At 44.7% G+C, this 16281-nt stretch overlaps 1 protein-coding gene across 1 annotated transcript in view; it reads right to left on the reverse strand.

The window, feature by feature from the left end:
• FAF2 (Fas associated factor family member 2) overlaps nt 1-16037 on the reverse strand; it is a 58768-nt gene extending 42731 nt beyond the window's left edge. The window contains exon 1 of the mRNA XM_023185103.1: nt 15873-16037. Coding sequence (XP_023040871.1) covers nt 15873-15935 — 63 coding nt within the window. The 5' untranslated portion in view covers nt 15936-16037. The remainder of the gene's footprint in view (nt 1-15872) is intronic.
• Between the last annotated feature and the right edge of the window lie 244 nt (nt 16038-16281).

The raw sequence follows: 16281 nt of genomic DNA on the forward strand, positions 1-16281 counted from the left end.
ATAGTGGCTAACACGGTGAAACCCCGTCTCTACTAAAAATACAAAAAAAAAAAACTAGCCGGGCGACGTGGCGGGCGCCTGTAGTCCCAGCTACTCCGGAGGCTGAGGCAGGAGAATGGCATAAACCCGGGAGGCAGAGCTTGCAGTGAGCTGAGATCCGGCCACTGCACTCCAGTCCGGGCGACAGAGCGAGACTCCGCCTCAAAAAAAAAAAAAAAAAAAAAAAAGGACAGGGGTTCGCGCCCAGCCTGGGAAACATGATGAGACCCTGTCTCTACAAAAAAAAGGAAAAGAAAAAAAAAAGAGTAAGTGGAAGAAGTGGCTGAGCTTTGTTGGAAAGTTAGAGACACAAGCAATTTTAATTTGTGCAGCAGCAATAGAAAAATTTAAGGCCAGGTGCAGTGGCTCATGCCTGTAATCCCAGCACTATGGGAGGCTGAGGCAGGCAGATCACTTGAGGTCAGGAGTTCGAGACCAGCCTGGCCAACATGGTGAAACCCCATCTCTACTAAAACTACAAAAATTAGCCAGGTGTGGTGGTGAGCACCTGTAATCCCAGCTACTCGGGAGGCTGAGGCAGGAGAATCACTTGAACCCAGGAGGCGGAGGTTACAGTGAGCCAAGATCAAGTCACTGCACTCTAGCCTAGGAAACAGAGCAAGACTCTGTCTCAAGGAAAAAAAAAGAAAAAGAAAAAGTAAAACAAAAAACAAAAAACACACAAGCAATAACCCTTTATTCTAATTCTACCACGCACTAGCTTGGTAACCTTAGGCATCTTTCTTAGGTTTAGCTTCCTCATTGGTAAAATGTAAATAAAAATAGTGCTCAGTCCCTTGGGTTGTGCAGATTAAAACAGGTTAGCTACTATTACTATTGAGAAACAGGAGGTCTTCCAGTATCTGAGTGAGGAAAAAAAAGAAACACAAAGGACACATTAAGGAGACATTTGTAAAAAGCATCGTGAGATGAGATGAGTCTGAACTAGCTTAAAAGGTTCTGAAGTAATACAATTAGATTTTGGGGGAACCAAATAAATTATCTTTCATTAATTCCTTTTTTTTTTTTTTTTTTGAGATGGAGTCTCACTCTGTTGCCCAGGCTGGAGTGCAGTGATGATACCCTCTTGGCTCACTGCAACCTCCGCCTCCCAGGTCAAGCGATTCTCCTGCCTCGCCCTTCCAATTACAGGAGTGTGCCACCAGGTCTGGCTAATTTTTTTTGTATTCTTAGTAGAGATGTGGTTTCACCATGTTGGCCAGGCGGGTCTCAAATTCCTGACCTCAGGTGATCCACCCGCCTCAGCCTCTCAAAGTGCTGGGATTACAGGCATGAGCCACCAGGCCTGGCCCCCATTAATTCCTATTCTAGTATTGATCTTTCACTTAACAAACTTAATTCCACTAAAACAAACAGAATCAAGAAGTATGCTGGCTATATTCAATCTTTCCTAAATGTGAGTTTACCGCTCAGATTCAAGCAGAAAAGTTGTTTTGAGAGAAATGAAGGTATTTCACTTCAAAAACACTCTAGAGAAACAAACTTTATTGGTCCTCCAAAAATAATCTAATAATTTGACCTTCCCTGTTCCCTGTCCATCCCTCACCCCTTCTAGGCTGACAAAATCTGCCATTATGTTTCAAAATAGCTTGAAATCACACCCCTAGAATTTCACATGCATAAGGGTATATACATTAGCAAAATTTAATGTCAAGTCACAAAATGTTAAAAATTTATCACTTTTCAATCTTAAAACTTGACATGAGAGGATGCTCTAGGATTTAGATTCAACTACTTATTAAACATCTATTGCATTTTATTTTTTTGAGACAGAGTCTTGCTCTGTCGTTAGGCTGGAGTACAGTGGCGCGATCTCGGCTCACTGCAACCTCCGCCTCCCAGGTTCAAGCGATTCTCCTGCCTCAGTCTCCTGAGTAGCTGAGACTACAGACATGCGCCACCACACTCAGGTAATTTTTTTATTTTTAGTAGAGATGGGGTTTCACCATGTTGGCCAGGATGGTCTCAATCTCTTGACTTTATGACCCACCTGACTCGGCCTCCCAAAGTGCTGCAATTACAGGTGTGAGCCACGGCGCCCAGCCTATTAAACATCTATTAACCAAGCACTATAGTATGTGTTTTCTGATCCACTCTTTTTTCTTGTTTTGTTTGGAGAACAGAATCTCACTCTGTCACCCAGGCTGGAGTGCAATGGTGTGATCTCAGATCACTGCAACCTCTGTCTTTTGGGTTCAAGTGATTCTCCTGCCTCAGCCTCCCGAGTAGCTGGTACTACAAGCGCCTGCCACCACGCCCGGCTAATTTTGTATTTTTAGTAGGGATGGGGTTTCACCACGTTGGCCAGGCTAGTCTCGAACTCCTGACCTCGGGTGATCCTCCCACCTCTGTCTCATAAAGTGCTGGGATTACAGGCGTGAGCCACTGCACCTAGCCTTTCTGATCCTTTCTTATAACAGCCCTGTAAAGTTTAAAAATATTAGTCATTAAATGTAAGACCTAAAACTATAAAAATCCTAGAAGAAAACCTAGTAGTATCATTCTGGACATCAGTCTTGGCAAAGAATTTATGACTAAGTCCCCAAAAACATTTGCAACAAAAACAAAAATTGAAATGTGGGACCTAATTAAACTAAAGAGCTTCTACACAGCAAAAGAAACTATCAACAGAGTAAACAGACAAAATGGGAGAAAATCTTTGCAAACTATGAATCTGACAAAGGCCTAATATCCGGAATATATGAGAAACTTAAACAATTCAATGAGCAAATAATAATAATAATAATAACCCCATTTAAAAAAAATGGGCAAAAGCCAGGCAGAGTGGCTCATACTAGTAATCCCATCACTTGGGGAGGCCAAGGTGGGAGGATTGCTTGAAATCAGAAGTTCAAGACCAGGCTAGGCAACATCTCTAAAAAACATTTAAAAATTAGCCCAGTGTGGTGGTGTACACTTGTAGGCCCAGCTCCTCTGGAGGCTGAAGTGGGAGGACCACTTGAGCAGGACTCTGAGGCCACAGTGAGCTATCATCACGCTACTGTACTTTAGCTTGGGAGACAGAGCAAGAATCTGTCTCGAAAAACAAAAACAAAAACAAAACAAAAACAAAAAGCTGGGCACAGTGGCTCACACATGTAATCCCAGCACCTTGGGAGGCTGAGGTGGGTGAACTGCTTGAGGTCAGGAGTTTGAGACTAGCCTGAACAACACAGTGAAACCCTGTCTCTACTAAAAATACAAAAATTAGCTTGGTGTGGTGGTGTGCGCCTGTAATCCCAGCTACTCAGGAAGCTGAGGCAAGAGACATCGCTTGAACCTGGGAGGCAGAGGTTGCAGTGAGCCAAGATGGCAACACTGCACTCCAGCCTAGGTGACGGAGTAAAACATTGTCTCAAAAAAAAAAGGGAGGTGGGTACAAAGTACATGAACAGACACTTCTTTTTTTTTTTTTTCTTTGAGACAAGGGTCTCACTCTGTCACCCAGGTTGGAGTGCAGTGGCACCATCTTGCTTGGCTCATTGCAACCTCCATCTCCCAGGTTCAAGTGATCCTCCCACCTCAGCCTCCCAAGTAGCTGGGACAACAGGCCCACATCACCATGCCTGATGAATTTTTTGGATTTTTGGTACAGTTGGGGTCTTGCCATGTTGCCCAGGCTGGTCTTAAACTCCTAAGCTCAAGTGATCCACTGCCTAAGCCTCCCAAAGTGCTGGGATTACAGGTGTGAGCCACCACACCCATCTCAGACACTTCTCAAAAGAAGACATATACAGGGCCGGGAGTGGTGGCTCGTGCCTGTAATCCCATAATTTTGGGAGGCCAAGGTGAGTGGGTCACTTGAGGCCAGGAGTTCGAGATCAGCCTGGCCAACAGGTGAAACCCCATCTCTACCAAAAAATACAAAAGTTAGCTGGGCATGGTGGCACGTGCCTGTAGTGCCAGCTACTCGGGAGGCTGAGGTAGGAGAATCTCTTGAACCTGGGAGGTGGAGGCTGCAGTGAGCTGAGATCATGCCACTACACTCCAGTCCCAGCAACGAAGTGAGACCCTAAGGAAAAAAAAAAAAAATATATATATATACACACACACACACACACACACACACACACACATACACACTCACGGCCAAAAATAGTCAACATCACCGATCATTAGAGAAATGTAAATCAAAATCACAAGGAGTTACCATTTTGTACCAGTCGGAATGGCTACTACTAAAAAGTCAAAAAATAACTAGATATTGGCAAGGCCACAGAGAAAAAGGAATGCTTATACAATATTGGTGGGAATATAAATTAGTTCAGCCACTGCGGAAAGCAGTCTGGGGATTTCTCAAATAACTTAAAAAAACAGAACTATCATTTGACCCAGCAATCCCATTAATGGGTATACACCCAAAGGAAAATAACTCGTTCTACCAAAAAGACACACACTCATATGTTGATCACAGCATTATTCATGATAGCAAAGACATGGAATCAACCTAGATGCCCATCAACAGTGATCTGAATAAAGAAAATGTGGTACATGGCTGGGCGCAGTGGCTCACGCCTGTAATCCCAGCACTTTGGGAGGCCAAGGTGGGCAGATCACAAGGTCAGGAGATTGAGACCATCCTGCCTAACGCAGTGAAACCCCGTCTCTACTGAAAATACAAAAAAATCAGCTGGGCGTGGTGGCGGGTGTCTGTAGTCTCAGCTACTCGGGAGGCCGAGGCAGGAGAATGGCGTGAACCCGGGAGGCGGAGCCTGCAGTGAGCCGAGATGGCGCCACTGCACTCCATCCTGGGCGACAGAGTGAGACTCCGTCTCAAAAAAAAAAAGAAAGAAAATGTGGTACATTGTGGTACATATACACTATAGAATACCATGCACTCATAAAAAAGAATAAAATCACATCCTTCACAGCAATATGGATGTAGCTGGAGGCTGTCACCGTAAATTAATGCAGGACCAAAAAACCAAATACCACATTCTTACTTATAAGTGGGAGCTAAACACAGTGAGTACACGTAGACACAAAGATGAGAACAACAGACACTGAGGACTACTAGATGGGGTAGAGTGGGAGGGGGGCAAGTGTTGAAAAATTAAACTAAGTGTTGGATACTACGCTTACAATCTGGGTGATGGGATCATTCATACAACAAATCCCAGCAACAAATCATTACTCATGTATCAAACCTGCACACTTACCCCTTTAGCTAAAATGAAAGTTGAAAGAAAAAACAAACCAACCACACCCACACCCACACAAATATCTATGTCATTTTGTAGATACAGAAACTGAGGCCTACAAGGATAAAATAACTGTCAGAGACATCAAATTGCTAAGTTCCTAATATGGACCTCTTTCCCCTACACTGCTGCAAAGATGAGAATATGGTTAACTTTCAACGCTCAAAAAACAAAAAAAATAATAAAAAAGAGGCTGAGGCAGGCAGATCGTTTGGGTCCAGGAGTTTGAGACCAGCCTGGACAACTTAAGGAGACCATGTTAGCTTGGTGTGGTGGCGTGGGCCTGTAGTTCAAAAGAAAAAAAAAAAAAAGAATACAACAAAAAACTCTTTGGGATTGAGATTTCTGGTGAATTATTCATTGAACAAATATTAATCGAGCATCTATCATGCAGCAAGCACCAAACAAATAAATCAGTTTGAACCCCCCAAACTGTGTGGAGTTAAAAGACATGTAAATAATTTTATTATTATGACAATTACTACACACCAGCAAACAAATCCTTAAGTCCTTCAGGGAACTTATCAAGGAAGATTTCAAGGTTCTAAGCTGAAAACTAGTGGAAAGAGAAATTTCAGGACAAGGGAAGAGCAAGTATGGAGGCATGAGAAGGAATAATATGTTAGGGAAATCAAAAAATATCACTGGAATAGAAATAGGGTAAAAATGTAAGGTTTGACAGTGAAGTCAGACCATGAGGTACACAGAAAAATTTTATGCTGCTCTAATCAATGCCACTCCAATTATTTTTGTTAGAAATACTGTTCTGGGCCGGGCACGGTGGCTCACGCCTGTAATCCCAGCACTTTGGGAGGCCGAGGTGGGCGGAGGAGGGAGGTCAGGAGTTCAAGACCAGCCTGGCCAATGTGGTGAAACTCCGTCTCTATCAAAAAAATACAAAAATTAGTCGGTCATGGTGGCACACGCCTGTAGTCCCAGCTACTCGGGAAGCTGAGGCAGAACAATTGTTTGAACTTGGGAGGCAGAGGTTGCAGTGAGCCGAGATCATGCCACTGCACTCCAGCCTGGGCAAGAGAGTGAGACTCCGTCTCAAAAAAAAAAAAAAAAAAAAATATTATTCTGAGGTCGAATGTGGTGATTCATGCCTATAATCCCAGTACTTTGTAAGGCCAAGGCAGGTGGATCACTTAAGGTCAGGAGTTCAATACCAGCCTGGCCAACATGGCGAAACCCCATCTCTACTAAAAATACAAAAATTAGCTGGGCATGGTGGCATGTGCCTGTGGTCCCAACTACCTAAGAGCGGGAGATGGTAGGATGGCTTGAGCCCAGCAGGCGGAGGCTGCAGTGAGCCAAGACTGCACAATGCGACAGATAGTCTGTCAAAAAGGGAAGGGAAGGGGAGGGGAGGCAGGGGTGTTCCTCCAGATCAAAATATATCATAAGCCTCTATAATTAAGTACAATATTGGCACATATAGGAAAAGACCAATGGAACAGAAATTCCAGCTGAGGCTGGGCACAGAGGCTCACACCTGTAATTCAAGCACTTTGGGAGGCCAAGGTGGCCGGATTGCTTGAGCTCAGGAGGGATCCTGTTTCACTGTTGTTTTAATTTGCAGTTCCTTAAGGACCTCAAATCCTTAAAGATTTGAGCATTGGGAGTTATAACTAATATAAATGACAAGCTGATGGGTGCTAACGAATTGATGGGTGCAGCACACCAACACGGCACATGTATACATAGGTAACAAACCTGCACGTTGTGCACATGTACCCTAGAACTTAAAGTATAATAAAAATTAAATAAAAATAAAAAAATAAATAAATCATAAAATTATTTTAAAAAAAAGATTTGAGCATCTTCTCATATGCTTACATGCCATCTGTGTATCTTCTTTGGTGAGCTGTCTATTCTGATCTTTTGCCTACCTTTTAATGGAGTTGTTCATTTTAAGTTTTAAAAATATTTTTTGGGCTGGGCACTGTGGCTCACGCCTGTAATCCCAGCACTTTGAGAGGCTGAGGTGGGCAGCTCACCTCAGGTTAGCAATTTAAGACGAGCCTGGCCAGCATGTGAACACCCCAGCTCTACTAAAGGTACAAAAATTAGCCGGGCATGGTGGCACACACCTGTAATCCCAGCTACTTGGGAGGCTGAGGCAGGAGAATTGCTTGAACCCAGGAGGTGGAGGTTGCAATGAGCTGAGATCACACCACTGCACTCCAGCCTGGGCAACAAGAGCAAAACTACGTCTCAAACAAACAAATCCAGTCAGTCTTCATGACTACTTACCTATGCTATGCAGTTAAGGATAATATAATCATATCTCTGTAAGACAAAGACAGAAGTTCTCTTACCCAGCGAGAATGGGACCCATAACTAATCAATTAACTGAAGTCAAAGTGAGTAATAAAAATATTCTACACAGTATGTCAACATTTCATTTTAACATAAAGAACTCACAGTAACACAACAACCTTTTGAGAAAAACCTATCCTTTTCTTTAGGGAATGGATCCACTGGCACTCCTTGGATCTTTTTTAGTTTTTTAGTTTTTTGAGAGGGAGTCTCGCTCGGTCACCCAGGCTAGAGGGCACTGGTGCGACCTCGGCTCACTGCAACCTCTGCCTCCCAGGTTCAAGCGATTCTCCTGCCTCAGCCTCCTGAGTATCTGGAATTACAGGCACTCGCCACAAAGTCCGGCTAATTTCTGTATTTTAGTAGAGATGGGGTTTCACCATGTTGGCTAGGCTGGTCTCAAACTCCTGGCCTCAGGTGATCTGACCACCTCGGCCTCCCAAAGAGCTGGGATTACAGGAGTGCACCACTGTGCCCAGCTACTTTTTACTTTTTTTTTTTTTTTTTTTTTTTTGAGACAGGGTCTCACTCTGTCACCCAGGCTGGAGTGCAGTGTGGTGCAATCATGGCCCACTGCAGCTTCCACCTCCTGGGCTAAGGTGATGCTCCCACCTCAGTCTCCCAATAGCTGGGATCACAGGCCCACAGGCATGCGCCACTAAGTCCAGCTAATTTTTTTGTTGTAGTTTTAGCAGAGATGAGATTTCACCATGTTGCCCAGGCTGGGATCTTTTTAGCATAACCCATACTGATTTGATTTCTTTAAGTGGAGTGCAACCCTGAACACTTGCCAAGCAGTAAGTGCACAATCTTGCATCTCAATGATTTTTCCTAAAGTCATTTACAGTTAACTTGCCCACACCTAACTGAACAGCAATTTTTTTTTTTTTTTTTTTTTTTTTTTAGCAATTTCCCGGACAGAGCCAGCTTTTAATTTTGGTTTCATATCAATGAAAACTCCTTTTGCACTGGTATTTTATAGATTTACGTAGTGTTTAATTAAATGCACATGACAAACATAACCAGCACACAGTAGTTTGGGAGCAAACATAACTGCCACTTGTCAGGAGTACAACTGGACACTTGACCGTTATTACAGAGTAAAGTTTGCAGAAACGCTTGAACATATTACAGAACAGAGTTTAGGGAAAGGAGGATATCTGTTCCAATTAATCAGTCAAGTGAAGGTTAAGGTTAAGAAAGCTTCCACTTTAAGCGTTTGTAGATCTGTATATGTAGAAGAGAAAAATACACAAACAAACCTGGAACTAGAATAGGGAAATAAAATAAGATTTGATTACTTTTTAAAATACAATTGTATGTTGCTAACTTGCAACAAGCATATATTACTAGATTTTTTTTTAGACAGAATCTGGCTCTGTTGCCCAGGCTACAGTGCAGTGGTGTGATCTTGGCTCACTGGTACCTCCACCTCCTGAGTTCAAGTGATTCCCATGCCTCAGCCTCCTGAGTAGATGGGATTACAGGCCTGTGCCACCACACCTGACTAACTTCTTTTGTATTTTTGTTTTTATTTATTTTGATATTTTATTTTTATTTATTTGAGATTCGCACTCTGTCGCCCAGGCTGGAGTGCAGTGTCATGATCTCGGCTCACTGCAACCTCTGCCTCCAGAGTTCAAGTGATTCTCCTGCCTCAGCCTCCCGAGTAGCTGGGATCACAAGTGCATGCCAATATGTCTGGCTAATTTTTATATTTTTAGTAGAGACAGTCAGGCTGGTCTTGAACTCCTGGCCTCAAGTGATCTGCCTGCCTCGGCCTCCCAAAGTGCTGGGATTACAGGTCCCCAGCCTACTAGATTTTTTAAAGTAAAAAATAAAAAGAATGCTGTAAACGAGATAATAGTATCTCCAACCTTTTTTTTTTTTTTTAAGATGGAGTCTTGCTCTTGCCCAGGCTGGAGTGCAATGGCGTGGTCTTGGATCACTGCAACCTCCGCCTACCAGGTTCAACCAGGTTCAAGCAATTCTCCTGCCTCAGCCTCCTAAGTAGCTGGGATTACAGGCGCTTGCCACCATGCCCAGATAATTTTTTTGTATTTTTAGTAGAAATGGGGTTTCACAATGTTGTCCAGGCTGGTCTCAAACTCCTGACTTCATGATCCGCCGGCCTTGACCTCCCAAAGTGCTGGGATTACAGGCATGAGCCACTGCGCCCAGCCAGTATCTCCATTTTATAGAAAATGAAAGAGGTTCAGAGAAGCAAGAACCTGTTTAAGATCGCAGAATTCACCAGAAGCTGTTGAAAAGCTAAGTCATATTTGCCTGGATTTTCAAAGCTCTTGTTTTCTCAACAGTGCCAAATTCTCTGGCAAAAAAACCTCAACTGGACCATCGTATGTTCTGTTTTCAATACATGAACAGCACCATGTGTTTTTTTCCCTTTAGGTAATAATCAGGTGAAGCCAAAAGAAAGATTTTCAAAATGAGTTACAAATTTGATTCTACAGCCCAGCGTTCAGACTATCATTTAAAAGGATGAGGGTCATACATTTCTTCCTCCTGTGCAAGCAGAAAAGGGATCATTTCTTCCTCTATTGGCCTGCATAACTCCTTTAGTTCCCGCTTCTCTCTGTCCATGTCATCCTTCTCCAACTGTTCCAACAGCAATCTAGAGGCAGTGAACCAAGGCACTAGGAGAGTCTGCTATATTTGGAAATTTGGAGAAATGAACGCCAATAAAAGTAACCTTTCATATACCTGCATTAGCTCTCCTTAAAACCTATGTCTTTATTCTTTCCCATTTGAAATGGCTTAAAACAATTGTCTGCAATAGTTACTCATATTCAACTGATTCCAAAACAAACAGAAGTGGAGAACTATAGAAGAATCCTAGAAGACATCAAATACGCTGAGAAACATGATATTAAATAAAATGCCTTGGGGAGTTCTAACCAAGTCATGTCACAAAAAGTGAAACACAGGAAACCTGAGATTTCCAAAATATTTTACTTTCCCTAATTTCAATATACCAAATGAAAAAACATATTGAGAACCAACTCCTAACGTGTCATCCTGTTCTGTCCTAACCCCTGTGGAGATTCCAAACACATACTCCATACTGTTAGTGAAGCAAACCTGAAACCTAGTGCCACTCCCTAGTTGAAAAATCCTTTGATGGCTCCCCTTGTCTACAGATTAAAGTTTAAACCATTTCAAAGCTGGAAGCCAGCTTTGAAAAGCCTCCAAAATCTGACTTTAATTTACCTTTCTAGTCTTACTGTCCGCTTCCAATACTCTTCAGTTCATAACCACAGACACTTCATTTTCCCATCTCCCTACCTTGTGCAAGCTATTTCTTCAGCTTTGAATATTCTGCCCAACACCTGTTGAAATTCTATTCCTCTTCCAAAGTAGCAAGGTATATTGGTAAGAGCTCAGCCTTCAAGTACAGATGTAGACCCACTAGAATTCCACTACCTAGTAGCTTAATCACCTTGAGCAAATACATCGATAGATTTGTTTCCTTATGCATACCACCTATGGTACTTTAAAAACTGCTGCAAGGATTAAACATAATAATTATACTTTAACACTACGCCTAAGGCATAGTAGATACTTAATAAATGTTACCTGCTGGCTGGGTTCTGTGGCTCGCGCCTGTAATCCTGGCACTTTGGGAGGCCGAGGCAGGCGGATCACCTGAGGTCAGGAGTTCTAGACCAGCCTGGCCAACATGGTGAAACCCCATCTCTACTAAAAATACAAAAATTGGCTGGGCGCGGTGGCTCACGCCTGTAATCCCAGCACTTTGGAAGGCCGAGGCGGGCAGATCACAAGGTCAGGAGATCGAGACCATCCTGGCTAACTCAGTGAAACTCCGTTTCTACTAAAAATACAAAAAATTAGCCGGGCGTGGTGGCATCGCCTGCAGTCCCAGCTACTCGGGAGGCTGAGGCAGAAGAATGGCGTGAACCCGGGAGGCGGAGCTTGCAGTGAGCCAAGATTGTGCCACTGCACTCCAGCCTGGGCGACAGAGTGAGACTCCATCTCAAAAAAAAAAAAAAGAAAATAAATAAAAATACAAAAATTAGCTGGCGTGTGGTGCATGCCTGTAATCTCAGCTACCTGGGAGGCTGAGGCAGGAGAATCACTGGAACCTGGGGGGCAGAGGCTGCAGTGAGCTGAGATCGCACCACTGCACTCCAGCTTGGGCAACAGAGCGAGACTCCATCTCAAAAACAACAACAAAAAAATGTTAACTGCTGAACTATCTTTCTCCCCTCATGAACACTCTTGGTCTTCCCTAAGCTCCACAGCACTCTTTAAATACCACATTATGGCCAGGCACAGTGGTTCATGCCTGCACTTTGAGAGGCTGAGGCAGGAGGACTGCTTGAGCACAGGAGTTCGAGACCAGCCTGGGCAACATAGGGAGACCTCGATTCTACACACATAGAAAACTTTAGCCAGGCGTGGTAGCACAACCCTGCAGTTCCAGCTATTCAAGAGGCTGAGATGGAAGGATCTGCTTGAGCCTTCAGTTCATCACTGCCATGATCATGCCACTGCCCTCCAGCCTAGGCAACAGAGCTAGCCCCTGTCTAAAAAATTAAAAAAAAAAAATAGAAGAAAAAATTAGCCAGGGCCTGGGAGTGGTGGCTCATGCCTGTAATATCCCAGCACTTTGGGAGGCCGAGGCAGGTGGGTCATCTGAGGTCAGGAGTCCAAGACCAGCCTGGCCAACACAGGGAAACATCATCTCTACTAAAAATACAAAAATCAGCCAGGCATGGTGGCAGGCGCCTGTAATCCCAGCTACTCAGGAGGCTGAGGCAGGAGAATAGCTTGAAGCCGGGAGGCGGAGGCTGCAGTGAGTCGAGATCGTGCCACTGCACCCCAGCCTGGGCAACAGCAAGACTCTGTCTCAAAAACAAACAAACAAAAATTAGCTGGGCACTTCTAGTCCTAGCCACTTAGGAGGCTGAGGTGGGAGGATTCACTTGAGTCCAGGAGTTTGAGGTCGCAATGAACTATGATCACGCCACTGCACTTCAGCCTGGGCTGAAGTGTGTGTGTGTGTGTGTGTGTATCATATACCCATTATTCATGTGTGTACTTGACTTCTCCATTAAGTTACACACAAGATGGTTGTGGATACAAATTTCTAAATCTCTACCACTTACTACTTGTGCAAGCTATTTGAACTCTCAGAACCTGTTTCTTCATTATTAAAATGAACAAGATTAACCCTTTACACTGTTATATTAAAAGGTTTAAAAGAGTTAAGGGGCCAAGTGTGGTGGCTCACACCTGTAATCTCAACACTGTGAGAGGCTGAGGCAGGAGTTCGAGACCATCCTGGACAACATAGCAAGACCCCCATCTCTACTTTTAAAGTTTTTTTTTTTCTTTTTTGAGACAGAGTCCGCTCTGTTGCCCAGGCTGGAGTGCAGTGTGGCACGATCTCGGCTCACTGCAACCTCCGCCTCCCAGGTTCAAGCAATTCTCCTGCCTCAGTCCCCCTAGTAGCTGGGATTACAGGCATGTGCCACTATGCGTGGCTAATTTCTGTATTTTCAGTAGAGACGGGGTTTTGTCATGTTGGCCAGGCTGGTCTCGAACTCCTGACCTCAGGTGATCCACCCGCCTCAGCCTCCCAAAGTGCTGGGATTACAGGCGTGAGCCACCGTGCACAGCCTAAAATATTTTTCTTAAAAAAAGAGTTAATGTACATCAACTGATGCTTGGTATAATGCTTGGCATCTAGTGAGTTTCAACAAATGTTTGTTTAATGGCAATGTGGATAATGAATCTGATCCAGCGATTGCTTATAGAATGGAAAAAAGAAAGATGCATTTCCCTCAATAAATCCAGTTTCATAAGGCAATCTTAATACAGCTCAAACCTGCTACCCACCTCTCTTCTAATAAAGATCTCCACAGTTCTGGCTGGGCGCAGTGGCTCACGCCTGTAATCTCAGCCAAGGCGGGTGGATCATGAGGTCAAGAAATCGAGACCATCCTGGCCAACATAGTGAAACCCCGTCTCTACTAAAAATACAAAAAGTTAGCTGGGTGTGGTGGCGCATGCCTGTAGTCCCAGCTATTCAGGAGGCTGAGGTGGGAGAATGGCTTGAAACTGGAAGGCGGGGGTTGAAGTGAGCCGAGATCGCGCCACTGCACTCCAGCCTGGGCAACAAGAGCAAAACTCCATTTCAAAAAAAAAAAAAAAAAATCTCCACAGAAGATAAGATGAAGTTCCTATGCACTTTACTTCAGAAATGCTATCATATATTCATATTCATGCTCTTCCAGTATGAGACTAAAGATACCATAACTCACATTGCTTCATTGCACTTAAACAACATGTTAGCTTACCCCTGAAGAGTTCTAGGGGGTAAAATGGTCTGCCAAAGTTAAATAACACTCTGAAACTGGTGGTCTACCTGGAAGTGTAATGGAAGTGTAAGCTGGTTGTCTGCTGTTTTCTCATTTTTTAATTATAATTTGCTGGGTCATCAATTCAATTTCTCTACCAAAAATTCCAATCAAATATCAATTACATCTACGACAGCATTTTTCCATTTATACACTTCCAACCCACTGCTCAATTTAAGAGGGGAAAAAATAACCACTTCAAAATTTATTATAGTGAAGTCTATTCAAGGAAATTGCAGAAAAGTGAGAACTCGCCAAAAAAATATTTATTATCTCAGCATCTGCATTCCACACTCAACTGTACACTGACAGATAAGTTGTACAAGACAGAAGTCAGAAGCCTGGGACGGGTTCTGGAAGATGGACATAGCTTTAAATCTGACACCATCACTTTCTAGCTGTGTAACCTAAGCATTTTATTTCTTGGTCCTGATACCCTTCATCTGTAAATCAGTGACTGTAACAGTATGAACCTCATAGGGTTGTTGTATTAAATGAGGTTATGTACGCTAAGTTTACAAAGTACTTACATCTGAAATAGTAAGTGGGATTCCACCTAGCAGCGCTAAGCACTAAGGTTCTTCATAAATATAGCTGAATAAATGAATATTTACACATTTTATATAAGGAAATAAGTGTATCAATAACGTTAGGTCTATCCTAAGTCAAATTAATAGCAGAAATACTATTTGGGGGCATTTTACAGTCCACAAGGCCCTTCTGACATCCATATGTCCATTTGATCTCCAGAACATCCTCAGGAAGTAGATTCTTTTTTTTTTTTGAGACGGAGTTTCACTCTCACTGCTGCCCAGGCTGGAGTGCAGTGGTGCGATCTCGGCTCACTGCAACCTCCGCCTTCCGGGTTCAAGCGAGTCTCCTGCTTCAGCCTCCCGAGTACCTGGGACTACAGGCGTGCACCACCATGCTCAGCTAATCTTTGTAATTTTAGTAGAGACGGGGTTTCACCATATTGACCAGGCTGGTCTCGAACTCCTGACCTCGTGATCTGCCCGCCTTGGCCTCCCAAAGTGCAGAAATTACAGGCGTGAGCCACCGCGGCCGGCTTGGGGGTAGACATTTTTAAGACAGTCCCTTCAGAGATAAGGAAACTGGTAACAAAGTGCCAAGGTTACCCACCCTAGTGGTATCCTCCAACGTTCTCCAGCTCAAGGGTAAGTGATTAGTGGCAAATGTTCTTAATACGACGTCCTGTATTAACATAACATTCCTGCAAGTTACCACCCTCCTCAAACATAGTGAAGCACAGGAATCCAGGAATAAGCCAAAAGTAATAAATCCCGTCAGAAGCCACTGATGACACTCATCACCTTGCATTGTTTTCTCACTTGGTGTCCTCCCACACCTCTAGGGCGGGGACCAGGTCTGTGTGTAGGTGCCCCCTTCCCTACCGGAACCCCCAACACGAAACCTGGTAACCAAGAGGCCCCAGTTTCTGGGAATGTTTGTGGAAATGGCACGGGATGCTGGCAGGAGGTTTTCCTGTCAGAGACCCGAACGCCAACTCCGCGGTGGGGATTAAGCGTCTCCGGCAGATACAGACTCGTTGGGCGGAGAGGGTCCGACCGATAACCGGGCTGGGAAGGATGGCTGAGGACTGACGCCGCTAAGAGAAACCAGGGAAGCTGACACGCTGAGGGCACAGAGGCACAGACGAGGTGGGTCTGGCCGCAGCGATGGCTGGAAGGCTAGGGACCAACAGAGGCTTGGGGGCCGGGGGAATCAGGGCAGTTGGAGTCTGGGGGGAGGGGGCCGGCCTGCTGGTCTAAGAAGAATCTGAGCCCAATCTGAGGAAAGTTCTGAACTCCTCTCGGGGCCCACTCCCCATCCCGCGGAGGCACTTGCTGCACCGAGTACTCGCTGCTACCTGAAACTGCAGCAGCTTCTCTGTCTGCTCCTGGGTTAGATCCCGCTCCTCAGGCGCCGCCATTTTGCCGCCGCCTCTACGCTCCTGACCCGTCCGCACCGTCACCCCCCGGAACTGACCTCAGCCACAACCACATCCGGTCTGAACGACCGCCGGCGCGCAGCTGCGTCTGCGCGCGCTGGCCCACTAACCCCCACCCTACCCCTGGTTGCCGCCAGAGGGCGCCACGCTCGGGCCTATCCCGAACACTTCCGGAAACTGCCGAGGGACCGTCGGTACAAGTCGCCCTACCCTTTAGGCGACGAAACGATCTGCTCGAGACCTAAGATTCCAGTGGAGTCTTGCAGAGCCGAGAGGGCCCGAATGTGCCTCGAGAAACTCCGGAGCGTCCCGAATGGCATTCAGCTGA

Source organism: Piliocolobus tephrosceles, chromosome 4 (assembly GCF_002776525.5).
Source record: "Piliocolobus tephrosceles isolate RC106 chromosome 4, ASM277652v3, whole genome shotgun sequence".
Lineage (NCBI taxonomy): Eukaryota > Metazoa > Chordata > Mammalia > Primates > Cercopithecidae > Piliocolobus > Piliocolobus tephrosceles.